We start from the raw sequence: 20907 nt of genomic DNA on the forward strand, positions 1-20907 counted from the left end.
CATTTCAATACAGTGCACCAGTGTTGTAAACTTGAATCTTTAAACTTCCATTAAATTTTTAGTCAATTCATTGTAGTTAATACTAAACGCCTTGATGGAAGGTTCAATGGAGACGAGCACATCAGTGTGAAAGAGTTAAAATCCTTTATTCTTTCCTTCAAACAAGCAGACGAATCTTTACATACAAATTTCGAATTAAGAGTAGACAACATGGGTGTGAGCTAAAAAGTAAATAGCAATACCATTGTTAATACTTATTCCTCCTTTAATAAAAATTTTCCAAGCAACGCATGAAGTTTTTGAGCTGCTCTTGCCTTTTCTTCCTTTGAGGAGAATAAATCATCCAAATTCCTTGTTGAAATAAGAGTTTCCAATGTGGTCAAATGCTCTGTAAAGGTAAGATTATGATCTGAAACAAATCTTACTTGCTTCTTCTTTTCCATTCTTTCACTTGTTGGTTCAATTGGTTGATGAGGTCTAATGGGGCTCTTCTTTAGTATTGGCGTAATGGCTACATTATTCATATTTGGGGAGCTATGTTTTTGTGCACTGGTTTGAGTTATCTGAGTTTCATCATCTTCTATACTGGTTTTTTCTGGTGTTGACTCTCCCACTGATGTTAATTGGACATCAGGTTTTTCAATCTTGACCTGATTTTCAGGAGCTGTAAAAGTTATAGAGCACGACGAGGATGAATTGGATTGTTTTGGGGTACATCCAGATTCCAACTTGCTGAATAAATCTTCTACAGATGAACTATTTTCCTTCTCTTCCTCTTTCATTATTGGAGATAATTCCAAAGCTCTATTAAAATCAGGAGTGATAAGGTTAATCACTCTTTCACCATTCTCTTTTTTAGGAGTAATTGGAATATCTTTGATATCTATCATGGAACTGTCATTCAGCAGGTTATTTGGTGCAAGATTATTATTAACGACAACTGGAGCAGAAACAATATCGCTAATATTAAGCAAATTATTTACAGTTTCCTTCTTGACCTTTACCTCAACCTCTTCATCACTATCATCAATGGATAGAAGTGATGATGACAAGAGACTAGGATTCATTTCTGGAACTACAAGTCTTGTTTCCTTTCTTTCACGCATCTTTTCCTTCTGTGATTTAGTCAACTTTAGTTTCTTCTTATTAGATTCTGTCCTTTCTTCTACTTCTTCCTTAAGGGCAATTTGTTCTTCTTCTTGTTTTACCTCTTCAGCCCTCTTTCTCTTATTGTCCTTATTTTCTGTCGTGGCTACAATGGTTGGTGCTTGCATTGCAGGTTTTGGTAAATCTGATTCTTCGAAAGGAAAGTTTGGTAAGTCAGCTTTAGAAATCTCTCCCTTCTGAAGTAAATTGGAGAAAGCTTGTTTCAAGCTTGGAGAGTAATTGAGAGAGGTCTTCGACTGTGAAAAGTATGAAATCCAGAATTGGGTGGTGATACGTTTCACTTTAGAATTTCTCTTAGAGTCCAATCCAATCACCAATACTTTCTCCATTTGATTTAACATGTTTTGATCAAAAACTACACCATCCTGGAGACACCACTTACTAACTTGATTGAAAACACCTTCCCAAATATTTTCGCAAAGAGTGGCAAATTGTAACATCTCCTCTGTTGAATAGACAACACTTTGATTTTTCCTTGATAGGAATGACCCTTGAAGCTCAAATAAAGTAGTAAAGTCCTTATCAAAGAGAATCTCTTCGGCATATTCTTGAGCAAATTGAATTGCATGTTGTGCACTTCTGGAGAGAGTTAAAATGTTCTTCAGTTCAGACATTAGTTGAGTTATTAAATCAAAGAACGGATCAGAAAGCTTTGAAAATTGTCTTCTATAATCAAATATCATCCAAACAAAGGTTTTGAGAAGTAATTGAAGATTGTGTATGGTAGATTTTCCTGATGGTATAGAAAGTATAGAAACCTTGAACCTCTGGGATTCATGACAAACAGTGCAAAGTAATGAAAGTATTTTGGTACCAAATAGAATCCAACTTCTCATTAGCACATATGACGTTGATGTTATACCGTTGATATCCTCTTTTTCAATCTCACTTAATATACAAAGATATTGACAGTTCAATTTCTCCAATAAATCTTCTGATATTTTTTGTAAATGGTGGTGAGAAAGGTTATTCTTCAAATGTTTGCTAATATAATGGAAAGGTGGCATGTTGGTATTGGATGTTACATTTCCAAACAATACAAGCATTTCTTTAAGAATATGAAGTATCTCACTGTCATTCGAAAGTATTGTGTTGATTACTTTCTGGTGAGCTTCTATACTAAACTCAGGTTTGATATCATCCGACATAATATTTCCATTAAGGGTAAGCTTGCATCCAAAAAGATCAAAAGGATAAAATATCAGCTTCTCCAGTAATGGTAAAAATTCTGGAGTAAGTACCTTGCTGGTAAGCCCTGAATCCGTCTGTTTTTGATTTTCTGGGTTTTGCTTACAAAGATAGGCTTTAAGCTCTTGAGCTTGCTTCTTTCTCTTTTGTAGAGTTTCTGTTGATGTATTCGGAAGATTAGCATCACCAGTTTTGCTAATCATCAAAGAAAAGCATGTATCCACAGCTCTAATTTCATCCCTTATAGAGCTACAATATTTTTTCCATAAAATCATTTGACACTCTAATAATTTAGTTAATCCTATTGTATCTGAGGAAATAGTTTTAGATACAACACATACTTCTTGATGTGTTGTTATTAAATCCTCCAGTAAAACAATCATCAAATGAACCTTTCAAAAATATAACAAAAAATACTAAAGTTACTCACAATTGAATCGTTATACAGATTTGGAATAGTCAGTAAATCAACCAATACTCTATTACATAACATTGTAACACTATTATTAATCATTTCACAAATCTTATCTCCATATTGTTTTGTTGGTGAATTATTGAAAGCCGAGAATGCAAGTCTATAGAGGCAGTAAATTAGAGCAAAGAAAGGAGATTTTTTCAGTTCAGGTGGCTTCAGTGAATCCTTGATACCACTTGTTATTGCCTTCACATCAATGAAAACCTTGATTGAATTGCATGTACCAGAAATTAGAAGATTGACTGGGAAGCATTCAACAAAGCTTTTGATAAATGCAGAAGACATTTCTTGAATCCATTCTTCCAACATTGGAGATGAATCCGAGGTAGAATAGTGTAAAACGTTTTCCACACAAAATGTTAAAAGACCTGTAATAAGTTGCACCAAAAGGGATGAATATTTTTCTGCATCACTTTCTTTCATATCTCGTGGGACATTCCTTAAATATGAAACAATAACCTGACAAAGGGATCTAAAATAGAAATTGAGAGTTTTGCTAAAACGTTTAGAGTTTTCTATGGTTTGATCCGTTGTATCTACATTAAAACTCTGCACTAACCCAGCCACTAATTTGTAGAAAAAGGTATTGAAAAATACTTTGATATTACTAGCAAAAAATTCCAATCTTTGAAGGGCATCACTTGCTTTAGTATTTGGCTGGCAAATGAATAGGCCATCTTGCTTCAAACAACTCGCAGAAAATAGATAAGCAAAGTCCTTGCGAACAAGGAATGAAATGTCATTAACAAATGTAGAACCAGTTAAGAAATGTCTGTAAACCACATCCTCATCTAGATCGTCTTGTGAAAGTGCCTCGACCCTCTTTTTTCTAGCTTTGAAATTGTCTCGTTGGTCATTATATAACCATTGTCCCAAAAAGAGAACGAGCTGTTCTTGTAAAGCATAGTCTGCTGTTTCCTTGCTAGCTACAGCAGTAAATAGAGGTTTCAATAAATGTTCAAAGAATAAAGAAATTTCCTTATCTGCCTCAGGCAATAAATGAAGAATTATCTTTTGATAGCATATTTCTCTTAATTTTCTATCTGAAGGATTCGAATAGCCTTGAGCTGCTGTTTTTAGTGGTGCCAGTAAAGGCTTTAGCAATAATGCAAGCCTTCCTTTAGCATGTATTTTGCTATGTGAGCTCATTAACTGTATGAGCATGGTCCAACTATACTCGATACACTCACATACAAGCATATTATTTACAATTTCCATAGTTTTAGAGGATTGGGAAGAACTTGCTTGAGAATCCTCAGATCTTAGTGCTAACTTAGGTTTGATAATTTCATTAAGGTTTGAAAGTACATTTTCTTTTGAAATATTTTTCTGTAAAAAGTAAAGAATATATCCCCAGGCTTTGAATCCTATAATTTGTTGTCTATTTGTTATTTCAGGCAGAATCTGGTTCCAATTCAACGTAGCTCCATTATTATTTGTGATGGCCTTTAGCTGTATTTGAGTAGTTTCATAGACTGGAACAGTTAGATTTTGTTTAAGCATTTTTTGATAATCCTCAATTGAAGCTAATAAACTTTTAGATATTTCCGCTAAATCTCTTTCTGATATTTTGAATTTAGTATTATTACTGAAAGGTAGCATGTTTTTAAAGACAGTTAACTCTGTAATCCTCTCAGCTGCTACACAAACACTACAAAAATGAGATAAAACGATAGATATCTTACTTACGTTTTGTGAGGTGACACAAGACATTCGATTACATCAACAAACCATATCGATACAAATTTTGCTGAAATCTCTTGCAATTGATTCAAAAGTACTAACAGAGTATTCAAAGCTTCTGCAGTTGTGATGTAATTTTGGTATGGATTCTTTATACCAACATGAATTGAGTTGAAAATATCATTTGAATGAGGCTCAATCACATTATATCCAACTTGTGACGAGAATCTCTGAACACCCAAACACCACACTGCTAGTGACAAGGACTTTTTCGATAAATTTGTTTGTTTTACCACAATTCTGAAAAATCTTTCTACATGAACCGAGGAGTACTGTTTAGAAATGGTTTCGTGATGAGCCAAAAATCCGTAGCAAGTAAATACTGTTGGGTTACTATCATGATAAATTAGTATACATCATACAATTAAATCAAAACATACGTTTCTCCAACTTCAATTTCACTCTCCAGAATGTCTAAAAACCTATCCAAATTATCCGAAACAAATTGAAGTATTATTTTCGAATTCTTCTTCAATAGAGTTAATAATTCTTGAAATAAATCTGCATTTTCTCCTGAACGATTCTCCAAGTTGGTGAGCAACTCTTGAATAATTTGTTTTTCCGATTTTGTTGCCATTGGATTTAGTTATTGTGTACACAATAGTGATGATGATAATATGATCACAATGGTAAAAATAAAGCCTTCGGCAAATGATCTTGCTATGGTTGCCTATCGTTAATATTAAAGGCTTTAACGTTAATTTTTTTAAATTTGTTTGGAATGGCGCCAAACTATTCATTTTCTAATGTTTTGTGGAAAAATCCACATTGACCAACATTAAAGAGAAAACATGTTGGTTTTCACTTCAAATATTTGCTGATGAACACATCCTATTTGTTGCATTACATCAAGAAGTAATTTCCTTTGAATTAAGAATGAAATAATATTTGCAATTTTTTAAAAAATGTTTTCCAAGAGATTCTGTTCTGGACTTGTTAAGAGCAATTTGTTCACTTCATCGGTGAAGAGAGGAGGTGCCGTGATGCAAAAATCACAATTTTCATCAGCTATGATTTCTATGAGTGCTACTAATAGGTATGTTTTGGAGTTATTTGTACGGAGGATATCAATGTGTGGTGGATTAATTATGTGTAGTATTTTGAATTTGGAATCCAATGTTACATCACTTACAAGTGTAAGAAAGGCTTCATCTTCATCATCATCTTCTCTTCGTGTTATTAGAATTGGTACTAGCGGAGTGACCACATCTATTTCTTGCCTTCTCAACTCGGATGATGATGGTGTATAATGAAACGCAATATATTCAATTCAATAATAATTAATAGATTCAATGAATCACTAGTTTTCTTCCGATTTTTATTTCCCATCTCCTTTATTTCCTTCTTTTTCATCATTAATAAAACTATTTGGTTATCAATTAATTTAATAAGGATTTTAGAATGATGATAATATATAATTTAAATAATAGTTTTATGATTTATTCAACAAGCTTTCTTAAATTAATTATTTGCATTCCGATACCCACAACAATAATTCTGTAAAAGTTCTCTTCTTCCACTACGTGCATATTGGAAATATCACAAACCTCACTCATGCAACTGGCAACAATCTCAAAAGCATCTTCTGTTGAGGAAATTTTGTACATATTCAATCTTTGATCGATACTAATGGAAATGATTGAATTCTTTCCATTCGTATAGATACCACTCACAGCAGAGCTGTGTACTGATTCAATATGCATGTTTCTAAGAATTTCTAAAGAATCATTTTCATATTTCAATACTGCCAAATTGACCGATTGGTCGTCTCCTCCTGTGGCAATATGAATGGTGTTTGGATTTTCACTTAATGCAATGCTTATGCAATTTACACCAGATTGGTGAACTTCACATTCAAAGAATGGTTGAATGACAGTCAAATCGCTGCTGGAAAATTCTGGAATTCTAAAGCAGTAAATCTTTCCATTTGTTGATCCAGAAAATAATAATCTAGTATTGCCGATGACAATAGAAGACAATGACATGACTGGACCAGTGTGAGGTGAGCTACATCCAAGAGGTTTGAGTTGAGTCAATTGATTTTCTGTTTTGAAAATCTTAATTAAGCCATCACTACTTCCTGTGAAAATTATCAATTCCTTATCGTCTGTAGAAAATGTTTCCAAAGCTAAAATTCTAAAGTTAATAACATCCATTCTAGTCTTATTCTTTACCAAGTAGCTTTTCGAAGTGTCAATTTCTGTAGTTTCCTTTCTGAGAATGTGATCATTATAAATTTGAGGATGGAAGAGTGGGAGATATTGCTTTGTCAGTCCAATATTTAATAGCGTACCAGAAGTTATTGTAGAGTACCCTTCACTATCGACGTGTTCTTCAAGTCTCCAAATAATTAATTGTTCCTTTCCACCACCTGAAATAAGAATATTGGAATTGTCTTTTGATAAAAGTTAGCCAAATAATCTTAATATTTTACAACTTACTATTTCCAGAAATATTGGCCAAAACAAGTTCCTTGACACTACTTTCGTGACCATTAAGAATGGACATGGTATTCAAAGACAATGAAAGTGATTCATCTTCTTTAGGATAGGAAAGTAATCTAATTTTTGTATCTTCGCTGGAAGTGAGTATTCTGAGACTTCCATCATTCGATTTCCAATGAATAGCATTCAAAACTTCTCTACCATGGAATTGAGTGAATGGAGTTTGATTCTTGAAGAGTGTGAGGGAAGATTCTTGCTTTTCTCTGAAATGCTGAATTTGAGAGTCTCTGAAGAATGAAGCAGAAAAACATAATTGATTAGTTCCATAAATATCTGAATAATCCAAGTTGTAAATTCCCCTGGAGGCTCCACATTGGCAAGAAGCAACTCTAAACCTCTTGGAGTAGTTATATACAATAAAGTGGGCTCCATAGAAACCTAGTAAAATAATTTCTGTTTCCTTCTTGTTGAATGATGAGGCTGGAATAGTATCAACAAAATCAGCACATCCAACAAGTAATTTGTAATCTCCTGTTGTTTCAACCTTCTCGATCACGTACACTTTATCCATTATTGGTATGATACTCTTCATCTTTTCTTGACCGTGCTTTACAAGTGAAAGCAAGCCATTTTCATCCTCAACCATATCATAAAAGCAAATAGTTCCGTCCCTTCCAACAGAGTAAATATTATTCCTATTAATAAACTTAATGTCACAAACTTGGTCTGTGTGTGATTTTACCAAAAATTCAGGGGAATATTCTTGGATAGTATCATTCACTCTCAAAATGTGAACAAATCCATTATCATCTCCTGTTAAGATAATTTTCTCATCTCTTACAGCACACATTGTTTGGACTTTACCTTTCATAGTATATTGTGCACCTTCCTCGATTGTAAGAATATGTTCAATTGGTACCATTCTCATACACTTTACAATACCCATAGGTGACGTAAAATAGAGACTGAATGTAGAGTCTAAGTTGGTTACCCAAAAGATGGAGAGAATTCTTGTACCGAAAGGAGAAAACTTGACCCTTAATTCATTAGTCTTTAAATCAATAATCAAGCAATTACCATCAGAGCTACCTATTGCCAAAAAATTTCCACATGGAGAACATTTGATTACTGTAAGCAATGTGTTTTGACTCAGGGTTGAGCTAATATTGAAAACTTCTCTATGTTGTCCTAATAACATATTAATCTCAAAAACTATACCTCGTTTTGTTCCTACATAAACAAGGTGATTATTTGCATGCATACAACGAACCATATCGGCTTGCTTTTTCAAAACTGCTGTATTCATGTTTGGTAAAGTGAGAGTTTCATGAACAACAGCAAAGTCCTTAATACGTTTGAGAGACCATAATTTTACAGAGCTGTCTCCTCCACCACTGGCTATTATTTGCTCATCTCTATCGACATCAACTCTCCAGACATTTCTTCCAATGTGGCCTTGTAGTGTACTGACACAATTTCCTTCATAATCCCAAATTCTAATTGTGGCATCTTCACTTGCAGAGACAATAAAATTTTGAGTGAATTTACAATGCCAAACTCTTGCTGTATGCCCAAAAAATGTTATACTCTTGTAGGAGAATTTTTCTCCAACTTGGCCTGTATTACTGAATGGTTTTTCATCAAATTTCCACAGTATCAGAGTTCTATCATCCGATGTTGAGCATAACATTTTGCCATCTTTAGCCCATTCAACATGGAACAAAACACCATCGTGACCTTTAAGAGTAATTACTGTATCCTTTGTGTTAAATTTGGCATTCCAAACAATTACTTGATTGAAAACGGTACCAGAAGCAACGTCAACTCTATCAATAATATCATTTACAGTTGAAATTGGATTTTCAGATTGTGACATGAATAATGACATGGAGTAGAGCAAACAATTAGGGTAAGATCTGAAAGATGTTAAAATTGTTAATGAAAAATTCTCTTCAATAGTTGTCAAATGTTTCATTTCTCCAAAAGGGTTGAGATTTTTCAAATCAAATGATATAACTTCTACAAAATTGTGGGCATAACCGAGTGCCAAACATCTAGAAGAATTATCCAGTGATAGAGTAGTATCAATCACGTCCAAAATCCAATCACACATTTCACCATAATTTGCTACATAGCAAGACACCTCTTCTTTACCATTATTTTCTTCAATTTTCAATTGAACTATTTTCAATCGTTTTTGTCCAAACACAATCAAATTTTCACACAAATTATTTCCACTTGTCTCTTGTTGTTCAATTTCCAAAAATTTAATTCCCTTTATACTTCCTCCCTTTTCAAAAAGTTTTACTCTATACAATTCCCTTCCCGAATATGCGTTGAAAATATGAAGATTAGGTCCTATTCCTGCATATAAAATTGAACTATTCGAACGAGAAAAACAAATACAATGTATTGGACCCATATAAATTTTCTTATCAAAAATTGACACCTCCGAACGAAGACTATACTCCTTGTACTGGTTATTTTCATCTGAATTGTGCAATAAATTGCCTGATGATGATTGCGTCATTTTTTCAATTTCTTCTTCAAATTACTGAATGCACTTTTCATCATGAATACGTTCATTAAAAATTCAATGAAAATATTATCATCGGAAACATTAAGAAATAATCATCTGATGGTTTAATAATGGTCAATCCTAATTGATTGTTTGATCCAGAGTCTCCTCTATTAATTAATATCTGAATTTCACTCTCTTCTCTGCCATAATGATTGAAACTCTGCTTTTAATTTGAATAAAAAAATGTTGAATTTATTCAAGAAGAAGATTACCTATCATGCCACATCTGGTTTGGTTGCATCTTCTTCATCGCCGACGAGTGCCCTATTGTTTGGCAGTGGTGCTAATACAACAGTAACGAATAATATTCTTCTGCCATCAATAGTCAACAATAACAACAGTGGGACAACAAGAGGCTTTAAACAAAAGTTTGGTAGAGTTTCATCATCCAACAATACGGAAGATAAACAACAACAACATTCATCTCAACATGGATTTTCTACTAATAGTGGTGAAACAAGACAACCAACATCTAAAAAACCATTCAAGTCTAATTTCCAACAAAATTCCAACAATCATCACAACAAACCACACCACCAGAAATCACAACAAAATTATAAGGAAAAACATTCAAACAATACCACTTCTACCACATCTTTCCTAAAAGACCATCACGAAGAACCATCAAGAAACTTTAAATTCAATAATAACCAACAACATTTTGATAAGAGTCAAAGAAAAGGAGGATTTAATAAGAGAGATGATAAAGCTCAATTTCAACATCACAAAAAGCATAATATGGAAAGGAAACCAAAGAAACAACAGTCAGAAACTCCTTTACCCGATGTTGTTTCTAATGTTGAAGAGCCTATCAAAGAGGAAAAGAAAAGTTTTGTTGCTCTCAATTATGACGATATTGATATGAACCTTAAAGGTGAAGATGAAACACACCAAACATCTGCAAGTGATGTCTCTCCTTTCTATGAAGGGAATGAACATTCATCTGAATTCACACCTTTCACAAAAGAATTGGAAATTAATGTAGACATTTTATTGAAACGAGTTTTAGAAAAGGTCAAAACACAAAATGCTGTAGAAATTGATAAGGAGAAAGATGGTCTTTCTTCACTTCTCAGAGCTACTGATTCTGCAATCAAGGAAGAGGATGACGATATTTTCCAACCACGTGATTTTAGTCTTATCGAGGAAACTGATGAAGCAGAAGAAGAACAAGATTTTGTTGGAAAGAAATATGATACACTTCATAAGAAACCACTAGAATTGAAGAAGAAAGCCTCTCGTGAAAAGGAAGAATTCAGTGAAAAACAAAGTGCTGAAGTACTGACAAATGCCAAATACATTCCATCTGTGGGTATAAAATATAGAAGTAAGAATAATGATGAATCACTTCCAGCTCTTCACAAATACCTAGTTGATTTTGGAGATTCAGAATACTTGCAATTGGCTGAAACTCATCCATCTGAAAAGATGTATGTCGGAGATTCAGATATTAATCAAGTACCAACTTTGAAAAATGGGCTCAATAGAGTTTTAACTTCACCTGGTGTACACAGAATGTATGATGGTAAAACTAAAACTCATTTCTTCCATCCATACATGAGACAACTCCACAAACCAGAAGAAATCAACTTTAATAATTTGACACCTTTCATTCCACCATCCCAAGATACTACCCTCCACAAATTAATGGATCAAAATCCTTGCAGATATCAATCATCAACAAGTTCCATAACCTCACCTCTGGTTTCCCTCTATCTTGCACTCTCTAACTACAAACCAACAAGAGCAAGAAATTTGGAAAATTTCAAATATCTTACAAGCTCATTCACTCCTGCTGTTCGTAAGCCAGTCGTTTTTATTCTTCGTCCAAAGCTTTCCAAACTCGGACATACTTTCTACTCAATAGATTCATACAAATTCCTTTTTGAGCCTCGATCAAATCAAATTTTGATGGACCTTGGTAAAGTAATGGAAAAGCTTTTTGTTATGGAACCAGAAGATTTTGAAAAGAGATTTGTTAAACAATATTGTGGAGAAGAACAAACAGTAGAAGATGAAGAAGTATACAGATACCTTCGCCACGGAAGTTTCCTTTTGAGATCACAGTTGGATTGTTACCATCCTCAATATGGTGTTTTTGATATTAAGACAAGAGCAACAAATCCAATCAGAATCAACATGGAAAAATATCAAAAATTCACAAACATCAAACTGAAGATGATTAAGGGTAACTATAACTCATACGAAAGAGAATTTTATGATATGGTTAGGTCTGTATTCATAAAGTATAGTATGCAGGGTAGAATTGGTGGCATGGACGGCATGTTCTTGGCCTATCACAATACTGTCGAACTTTTTGGTTTTGAATACATCAAGTTGGGCGAAATTGACAAACATGTATTCGGTAGTCCACATATGGCAGAAAGATTCTTCAGTCTTTTACTCGATTTATTAGGTGAAGTTTTGGATAGAATTACTGAAAAATTTGCTGGTCAAGCTCTCAAAGTAACTTTCCGTCCAGTTAAAGTAGAACCATACTTTATTGACATTTTTGTTGAACCAGTACATGGTGATTTAGGATGGAATGAAAGAAAGCCAACAGAAGAAGAAAAGATGAAATGGGAGTCTGATCGATTCAATGCTAATCCATTCGCTGACATGATAGAAGATACTGTTTATTGTTATCGTTTATCATGCCAACCAATGGTAAATGGAGCTGTTTGCAGAAACTATGTCGAATTCAAGGAAGAAGACAAGGTTGACATTTTGTACTGTTTGGAAGAAATGGGTGATACCACAACTGACAAATTCTTATTGAATGAGTACATTCTCACTTTAAAGAAGGCCTTCTTTGTTGAATAAATTTCTTCGAATCACCATTAATGTAACTCTGCCTTTACTATCCATGCAATTATTTAATTTCATGTTATTGGAGATAGTTATGCTTGATTAGCATGATTCTTAAATGAATGATGTTTCTTTCCAAATTTATCAAGAGATGATTTTGAAAGAGAATCATTACAAAGAAAACTCTTCACCATAGCTCTAGCAATTTAAAGACATTCGTCATATTCATCAGATTGCAATCTCTCCACTATACCTCATCACCACTTGTAATTTCAATTGAAAAAAACCAACACTATTCTACAAGCACAACATCTAAACAAAACATTCGTGTTCAGTCAAAGCACTGCAGTTCAACACCAGAAATTTGCATCGACTACAGCAATCATTTATATTCATCCCTGCAGCGGACTTGTCCCGAATTAACCTTGAACAAAAGTTGTTGCGAAATCTTCTTGTACTGTTGTGGTGGCATTTTATTGTTTTAAGGACCTTTAAAAAACAAAACAACAACAACACCAATAACATCTTAAAACACACCTTATAACGGTTGAAATCTTTGCCTCCTCAAGATTTTGTCCACTCTACAAGTGCGTAGTCTCAACCAATTCTTAATAGCAAAATTCCAATATCATCGTTTGATCATTTAATTATATATAATTCTTTTGAATGTTATCATCTCCAAGTGCTTCATCTTCACCTAAGGGACTTGAAGTTTATAATTTCAATTCACTGTTGGAATCTTCAACACTCTCTCCCAGAGGAAGTTGTGTTAGTTCGGATGCAGAGTTTGTTCATCACTTGATTCAACAACATTTGGATATTAGTTCTCCCTCCACACCATCAAGTCACCATCAACAGCAAGCAACAACGAGACAGAGAGCTTCCTCTCTTCAGCCACTCCCTCAGAAACCTTCCTATATTCCACTCTCTCCATCTCATCAGCATTTTCATCTGCTGATGAGTGGTAGACAACAACAGCCCAATACTCTGCCACCTATTGAGGTAAACTCTCCAACCTCTAAACAATCCTCTTGCTTTGATAATGGAGGGTTATTCCAGAAGAAACCTCTTCAAATGCACTCTGCTAATCCTCAAACAATGATTAAGGAAAAACTCAAATTTCAATTGCTAGATGTTCAAAAGGCAAATTGCAACACAACCACAATGAGACAATCACTTTCTGCAGACAATTTCAACGCCAAACAGACAATGCCACTCACTGCAAGAAATAAGAAGGCTGATAAGGAGTGGGATAATCAAAAACTTGTTTGTTCACCTCCAACTGTTACTAGTAGTTGGGTAGCTCCATTAAAAGATAAACACTCGCCTGATGGATCACCAACTACTAATCAAACCAATACATTTCACAGATGGAATCAACGTATGGATAAAAAGTTGAGAGATTTAGAGTTTCACTATTCTGGTGGTCCTACCAGAGTTTGTCATATGAAATATCTCAATGATCCCAATACAGAAGTGAGACTTCCATTCAAGATTGACACGGAAATGCCTTCTGAGATTGTGGCTGAAGTGAAACAACCACAAAAGAAAAAGAAGAAAGATAAGGCTAGGTTGATTGAAAAGTAAGTAGCAGCTTGTTTCAAATTGTATTAATTGAATTATTAGGAAATTAGAAAAATCCAAAATGGAAACTCAAAAAGCATTGGAAGAGATGGAGAGAAAACGAGAGCAATTGGAATTTTTACATCTTTTAGCCACTAGGTCTGTAGACTAAAGTTGAAATTTGCCAGTATTGAACTGGCTTTGAGAAACTCAAAGATACGGTCGGTAATTTGTTCTAAGAGAATATTCATCACTCAAAGAACCATGCACAAAATGCTTGCTCATAGTTCGAGCAAAATTAATTTGTACAAATTTGAAAGAAAATTGTCTAAGTCGTAAAAAAAGTCAATTTACTCGCAACAAAATCGATTCAAAGTTCACTGGTCACGACAATCAACCCACAATCGATTCAAAGTCGATCCAATTCTTGTTTTAATTGCTTGCACAGTGTGGAACTATTATCAAATAGATTTCTAAAGAACTTGGAGAGAAATAAAGGGGTACACATTAAAAAATTCAAAAGCACCTACAGTTCTGCCGCGTCAAGAATAATTTCCATGCATACGAAATTCAAATTCTTTTATTTTACCTTAACAAGATACGTTTCCTGAAGGTCATTGCTAACTGGCCAAAGTGCAGTGAACCGAAACTTTATAGACCTCGTATCTCAGGTGTTTAAAAAATATTGTTACAACATCAGAATTCATGATTAAAGGAAATGGGACCAGCGCAAAACATGTGTTCCCTTAATGATTTTCTTTAAAACTAAAATGGAAGGGGACCAGTGGGAATCGAACCCACGGCCTCTCGCACCCAAAGCGAGAATCATACCACTAGACCATGGTCCCTTACATGAAAGGTCAATTATTTTATAAATTCCTGCCAAAAGGAGGGTGGTGAAAATCCATTTGCCTTTTTCGACCTGTGCATTGGTATGTTCTTTTTTGTGTCATTTGCTATCAGCTAGGGATATTCAGTTAAATGCAACCGTTTCACAACTAAACACTGCCCAATAATTGTCAATTGAATTATTTATTCCTCAATAAACCGATGAAGTTTAATGAACTCGACTTCCTTGCACAATTCATGTTTAAATGGTACCTCATCTCTACCATATTCAACAAGTTGACAATTAGTCATGTAGTGTTTAACCAATGCAGTAGAGACATGAAAAACAACACAGGAAACTGTTTTACATCCTCCAACTTTACCAATTTTCATCAAAGTTTCAATAATCATTGGAGCAAAACCACGTTCCTCACCATCTTGTCCCCATTTAAACATTGTTCCTCTTTCAATGTTTTCAGATTTAGCCAACATTCCAAAATATAAAGTTCCAGATCCATCCAAATCATGTGTTGTAAATTCCAAAAAGATACTTCCAATTAATTCTGTTTCATCTCTATAAAAACAAACAATTCCAGCACACTTTTCTGAATCGTGATGAGTACTTTGAATTAATTGTTGCACCTCCGAATCAGAAGTTCTCTTTCTCTCTTCTCCCAACTTGAAGGCGTGTCCTTCCTTACGGTAGGCAAGATTTACCATCTCTCTAATTGCACTATATTGTTCAGGAATGGCCAATCTAAAAGATAATTTACTTGTGGAGGTCTTATCAGGAAGCACCATCAGTGGTTGAAAATCCGAAAGTACTTGTGAGACTTTATTATCATCCCAAAATTGTTTAAAACCTAAATATTTTCACATTGATTAGCGTGTTAACTCACAACGGAAAATCAACATACTCTTATTAGTGGTTGATGGTGTAGCCATTTTTTTGTAATTGGCGTGCAATATCTGAGGTGAAGTGGAGTTTTTTACTCCTCGGAGCTAGTCAGAAAATGTGAATAGTGTTTCAAATAATTCTTGGAGATTTCGTTGAATGGAATGAAGAGCATCTCTTGATATGATTGGTTCCATGCAAGAAAGAGAAATAATGAGCTTGGCAGAGTGTTTCTCATTAGGAGGGAGTGTGAGAGCGCCACATGCTAAGCATCCAGCCAATGCTGATGTGTTTGCAATTGTGTACATGGAGTGAATAGTCAATGGGGTAGAAGAAAGTTGATAACTTCTTTTCACAGAATCAAGTTGACCATTATTCGTCACTATAAAGTTAACAGGTAGTCCAGCAAGGAAAACATCATTATTTTCTAATGTTTTGGCCATGGCTGTTTCTCTAGTGAGAGGAGATTGAAGAACATTTGTCAAAATAAATTGGTTTTCAAAATTGGCTGCGTGATTAGAGAGAATTTGTTTTGCATGACTGACGATGGTTTTCTTCACATCATAACAGGAATCGAATTTTAAATCCTCAATGAAAACACCCACATGTAAGGAAAGAGTGTTTCCATCCAGAACTTGAGAAAGGTGAGGAATTTTGCTTAATCCAGTTGGATAACCCACTCTAACACAACTATTTGGATGCAATGGATTTTTGTCATGCTCTCTAGCAGCTTTCAAATAGGCGAGTGAAAGTAATGGAATAAGGCATGAATTAATTGAGACGCCATGTTGTTTGGTAAAATTTCTAAAGTGCTTTAGAGTGTCCCCTTCAAATTCTAACTTCACCATGCTAACTGTCTTGTGCTCGTGTCTCCTATCGAATTGGATTAAATATTGGTTAGGTTTGTTGAATATCATCTCCTTGATAAATGGAAAGGCATATTTCAAAGATTTCCACTTGGCTGAGAATGAGTTTAATCTTGAATCCATTATTATTTCATCAGTAGATGCAAGTAGTTTCTTAATTTCCACTTGTTCTGTTTCTCTTTCCATACTCACATTTTCACATTCTCTCAATACTTGTCCTATAAAATTGGAAATTGAAATTCCGTCTCCTATACTATGATTATATCTCACAATCAAATACAAATCATTTCCATTCATATAATAATACAATTCCAATTGAAAATCCTTCTCCAAATCGTAACTCTTTTGTGTGAGTACCTGTTCAATATATTCCTGCATTGGATTTTCATTCTTCTCAAACTCTTTCATTTCTCCCTCTAAATTAACAATTGGAATGAGAGGAAGATATTGATCATCCATCAATTCAAAAGAAAAAGCCAGTTTTGAACCCTTTGGATTTCTAATAATTCTACTTCTCAATAGAGGCTGTCCCTTTTGAACTCTATCAACAGCCCTTCTCAATACTCCATCAAAATTAAAAGCCTTTTCAATTTTAATATGCGCAACTCTAAACACCAAACCATTGCCATACTTTTTCAGAGAGGGAGTCAACATGATTTGTTCATTCGGAGACAAATTTCTTCTATCCAGAATATGTCGTTCCTTATCACAATTATTGGTTTTGTAGACATGTGAATTTAAAAGTTGATTGGATTGTGTTGAATAGTTGTAATATGATGATCCTATTGTTCTAGAAGTAATTTGGACACTGTTCTTCAGGGATGTTGCAAGCAACAAGGAAGATTTGTGTTGCACTTCTTTAATGGAGCGAACGGAATGCTTTGCCAATTTAAACATTTTTTAATAAGAAATCTGAACAGTAAATTAATTACAAAATTAAATTATCAACATATAGGGCAAAATATTTCAATTCCGATCACCCTCGATTTTCGATCATCTTGAACAATTTTAATAGTAAACTTTCAAAGTTTTTATAATGTATATGTAGTAGTGTGGGTCTTCTCTACCCGTATCGTTTGTTTGTTTTGGTGAATAAATTGTTTTGCAATAAAATTACCAAAGTTTACAACCATGTTTAATATGAAAAAAATATAATTCCGATCACCTTCATCATCATGGTTAAGAAGAAATTAACAAAAAAGCAGGAACATGAACAACAGCAACAGGAAGAGGAGGAGAAGAGAGAGAAAGCATTAGAATATTATAATACCACAAATGGTGCATCCATCAGAAGCGTAGCCAAAAAATTCGACATTCCATATACAACTTTTAATGATCTAGTAAATGGAAGATCATCAATTAATTCACATGCTGGTAGAAAGACCTACTTTACTAAAGAGGAAGAGGATGAATTAAAGGAGTGGATATTTGAAAGGAATGATAATAATTTACCTGTCAATGAATATGATGTGATTAACAAAGCCAACAAGATGTATGAGTACAAGTACAATAAACCAAAAGATCTCTCTGATGGATGGTATCAAGACTTCAGAAGTAGGAATCATGATATTGCTGTTAGAGAAGCAGAAAGGCTTGAACAAGTTAGAACTGAAAGTGAAAATTCCCAAGTCGTAGAATTATTCTTTGATCAATTAGAGAAGGAAATTAAAAAGAATAACTTAATGCCTGACCATATCTATAATTGTGATGAAACAGGAATCCAAAGGAATGAAACTACAGGATACACTCTTGCCAAAAAAAGGAAGTCATCCATCTATGGTAACTTCTTCATCTAGAGAAACATGTTCAATACTTGTTTGTGGAAATGCTGCAGGATCATATGTTCCTCCTCTATTTATTTATAAAGGAAAATCCGTATCAGATGATATGTTCAGTGATTTGGATAGTAAAGCAACGGTATTTGCTACTGAGAATGGATTTATTACAACAAATTGCTTTTTGAGTTGGATGAAGAAGAACTTTATTGAACACATACCTTCAAGTAGACCAGTATTATTATTGTACGATAATCATTCCACTCACTGTGATTCTGATGTGTTGGAATATGCCAAGCAAAATAATATTATTGTTATGTCCATTCCACCACACTTGAGTCACTTATATCAACCACTTGATGTAGGTGTTTTCTCATCCATGAAACAAAGTTTCAAACATTTTAATACTGAGTTCATGAAAAATAATTTAACCTCCTCACCATCCAAAAAAGACTTTACAAAGATATTACATGAAGCATATGAAAATTCTGCATCCCATCATAATATTGTTAGTGGATTCAAAGAAGCTTGTATTGTACCACTTGATAAGAAGTCAGCACTTGCCAAAATTCAACATTCCAAAAATAGTAATCAAGATGAAAAACCACCTTCCAAATTTGGAAATTTATTACATGAACCACCAAAACAAACCAAAGAAAAAACCAGAGTGAAAACTAACTTTGTACTAACACGCAACGACTATATGGTAACAGCACTAGAAAAAAAAGCAGAAAAAGAAAAACAGAAAAGAAAGAAAGAGGAAGGAAAGACCCTTAGAGAAGCAAAGAAGAAAGCTAAAATCGAAACTCGTGCCCAAAACACCCTGTTGAAGAAACAGAAGCAACATGGTGTGGTTTGTTCATGTCATCATGCTTGTGGATCTAATCATACATGTAAATGCAAATTGGCGGGAAAAATGTGTACTATGTATTGTACTTGCCATGCAAAGTGTGCATATTCTATGGATAGAAATCCAACCTCCTCTCCAAGTGCATCATCATCACAAAATATATGCTGCTACTCTGGATGTAAATTTAAAGACGATCATGATGGTATGGTGACATGTTCGACTTGTAAAAAATTATGCCATTCCAAAACATGTACAATGCCATCAACAGAAACAATCAATGGAAAAGAGATTACCAACATCTTATGTATTGATTGTGGAGAGAAAGAGCCATGACTTCCCAATGACTTTTCAAATAAATCAACAATTTATTGCTGCACCAGTGATCGGAATTTGAATGTGATCGGAATTAAATTATTTTGCCCTAATAGTTGGAAATTTAAATCCGTAGGTACTTGTATCCTCTCCAGAACGAAGATACAATTTCATTGGAATTTGTTGATGACGAGTTGAATTTTTGAAAATTTCGGACAATAATTAAAATTGTAATTTTTAAATGTAACGGTAAAGATTTTAAAAAAATTAAGAAATTCCATCCTCACTTTATTCATATTATTACATAATGATGAACAAACACTCTAAAAGGTTGCGTTGGGGTATGGACATCTTCATTAAAATTGAAGTCCACTCAGTAAGCGAGCACTTTCTCCACTCATCATCATGCTAAGGAATTTAGGCTTCTTGATTGTCATCATTTACAATATCAAAAAAAACACAAGAGAGAATGGTCTTTGAATTAACTTATTTCGGAATTGCTGGTCGTGCTGTAAGTAAAAGAGAGTTTTTATTGGAGAGATTAATGAAATAATTCGTAATGTGCTTGGAATGGAATATTCAACATGATCAACTTTTTAATTTCGGCTTTTTGTATGTGATCATCAACATGAATGTACATTCCTTGATCATCACAATTTATTATTAAATTCCACTATATTTGGATAATGATTGTTATATGAAATTATTAACATACTAATTGTACCTTTTATTACATCATCAATATATTGTAGGAAGCAATCAAGCTTATTGCTGAAGTTGGAGGTACCCAATACACCTTTACACCAGTTTCCTTCCAAGATTGGCCTAAAGTAAAGCCAACAACCAAGTATGGCCAATTGCCAGTATTGAAAAACTCTGAAGATGAAAGCTTTGAGCTATGCCAAAGTATTGCAATTGCTAGATTTTTCGCTCGTGAAGGTAACTTGTACCCAACATTGAACGTTGATGCTTCCTTCTCTGATGAATATGTCAACACTATCAAGGTATGTTAAATTCTATTCACATTTATTGAACTATACAATAGGATTTAAATGATGCCTATTTCAAAGCAATCTTCTCTCCAAATAAGGAAGAAGAATTGAGAAAGTACTATGAAGGACCATTCGTTCAAACATTGGCTGCATTGGAAAAGGAAGTCAAACCAAGTGGTTTCCTTGTGGGTACTGCCTTGAGTTGGGCTGATTTATTCTTATTCGATTTATTGTCAGGAGTTGGCAAGGACAAGGAATTGCCAACTAAATTGGCTGCTCTTAAGGAAACTATTGCAGCCAATCCTAAAGTTATTGAATATTATCAGTCAGATAGAAATTTAAGAAAGTAAATTCTAGAGTTTATTCTTCAAATACATTTGCTTCAATTTCAAATCCTAATTCAATTTCAAATTTTAAAGC

At 34.0% G+C, this 20907-nt stretch overlaps 6 protein-coding genes and 1 non-coding gene across 7 annotated transcripts; 3 read left to right on the plus strand and 4 right to left on the minus strand.

The window, feature by feature from the left end:
- Positions 1-240: 240 nt before the first annotated feature.
- NAEGRDRAFT_57086 (WD40 repeat domain-containing protein) lies at positions 241-9547 on the minus strand (the record flags this gene model as incomplete). Its single annotated transcript, XM_002681180.1, has 6 exons — positions 241-2720; positions 2786-4418; positions 4520-4743; positions 5706-5801; positions 6121-6944; positions 7015-9547. The coding sequence occupies 6 exons, from the start codon at positions 9545-9547 to the stop codon at positions 255-257; spliced, it is 7776 nt and encodes a 2591-aa protein (XP_002681226.1). The 3' UTR covers positions 241-254.
- Positions 9548-9781: 234 nt separating this feature from the next.
- NAEGRDRAFT_78512 (uncharacterized protein) lies at positions 9782-12459 on the plus strand (the record flags this gene model as incomplete). The annotated part of the gene is made up of 1 exon (XM_002681047.1): positions 9782-12459. The coding sequence occupies one exon, from the start codon at positions 9782-9784 to the stop codon at positions 12419-12421; it is 2640 nt and encodes an 879-aa protein (XP_002681093.1). The 3' UTR covers positions 12422-12459.
- A 455-nt stretch (positions 12460-12914) lies between these two features.
- On the plus strand, positions 12915-14484 carry NAEGRDRAFT_78513 (uncharacterized protein). The gene is made up of 2 exons (XM_002681048.1): positions 12915-13989; positions 14033-14484. The coding sequence occupies exons 1-2, from the start codon at positions 13073-13075 to the stop codon at positions 14139-14141; spliced, it is 1026 nt and encodes a 341-aa protein (XP_002681094.1). The 5' UTR covers positions 12915-13072; the 3' UTR covers positions 14142-14484.
- Positions 14485-14745: 261 nt separating this feature from the next.
- On the minus strand, positions 14746-14817 carry NAEGRDRAFT_t117. The gene has a single exon. It is a non-coding gene; the product is annotated as a tRNA-Pro (tRNA).
- A 184-nt stretch (positions 14818-15001) lies between these two features.
- On the minus strand, positions 15002-15598 carry NAEGRDRAFT_46580 (uncharacterized protein; the record flags this gene model as incomplete). Its single annotated transcript, XM_002681181.1, has 1 exon — positions 15002-15598. One exon carries the CDS (start codon positions 15596-15598, stop codon positions 15002-15004), a length of 597 nt encoding a protein of 198 aa, XP_002681227.1.
- Positions 15599-15799: 201 nt separating this feature from the next.
- Positions 15800-17455, minus strand: NAEGRDRAFT_63657 (uncharacterized protein; the record flags this gene model as incomplete). The annotated part of the gene is made up of 1 exon (XM_002681182.1): positions 15800-17455. One exon carries the CDS (start codon positions 17453-17455, stop codon positions 15800-15802), a length of 1656 nt encoding a protein of 551 aa, XP_002681228.1.
- A 2503-nt stretch (positions 17456-19958) lies between these two features.
- FM173 (uncharacterized protein) lies at positions 19959-20884 on the plus strand. The gene is made up of 3 exons (XM_002681049.1): positions 19959-20006; positions 20248-20499; positions 20541-20884. The coding sequence occupies exons 1-3, from the start codon at positions 19965-19967 to the stop codon at positions 20835-20837; spliced, it is 591 nt and encodes a 196-aa protein (XP_002681095.1). The 5' UTR covers positions 19959-19964; the 3' UTR covers positions 20838-20884.
- The last annotated feature ends 23 nt before the right edge of the window (positions 20885-20907 follow it).

This window comes from Naegleria gruberi (genome assembly GCF_000004985.1).
Source record: "Naegleria gruberi genomic scaffold NAEGRscaffold_7, whole genome shotgun sequence".
NCBI lineage: Eukaryota > Heterolobosea > Eutetramitea > Acrasida > Naegleriidae > Naegleria > Naegleria gruberi.

Excerpts from the sequence above, each read along its gene's own strand:
- NAEGRDRAFT_78513 (XM_002681048.1), top strand. The coding sequence starts at position 13,073 with ATGTTATCATCTCCAAGTGCTTCATCTTCACCTAAGGGACTTGAAGTT. Across the intron at positions 13,990-14,032 it reads AAGGCTAGGTTGATTGAAAA|GAAATTAGAAAAATCCAAAA; the intron begins GTAAGTAGCAGC and ends TTGAATTATTAG.
- FM173 (XM_002681049.1), top strand. The coding sequence starts at position 19,965 with ATGGTCTTTGAATTAACTTATTTCGGAATTGCTGGTCGTGCT. Across the intron at positions 20,007-20,247 it reads TCGGAATTGCTGGTCGTGCT|GAAGCAATCAAGCTTATTGC; the intron begins GTAAGTAAAAGA and ends AATATATTGTAG. Across the intron at positions 20,500-20,540 it reads AATATGTCAACACTATCAAG|GATTTAAATGATGCCTATTT; the intron begins GTATGTTAAATT and ends ACTATACAATAG.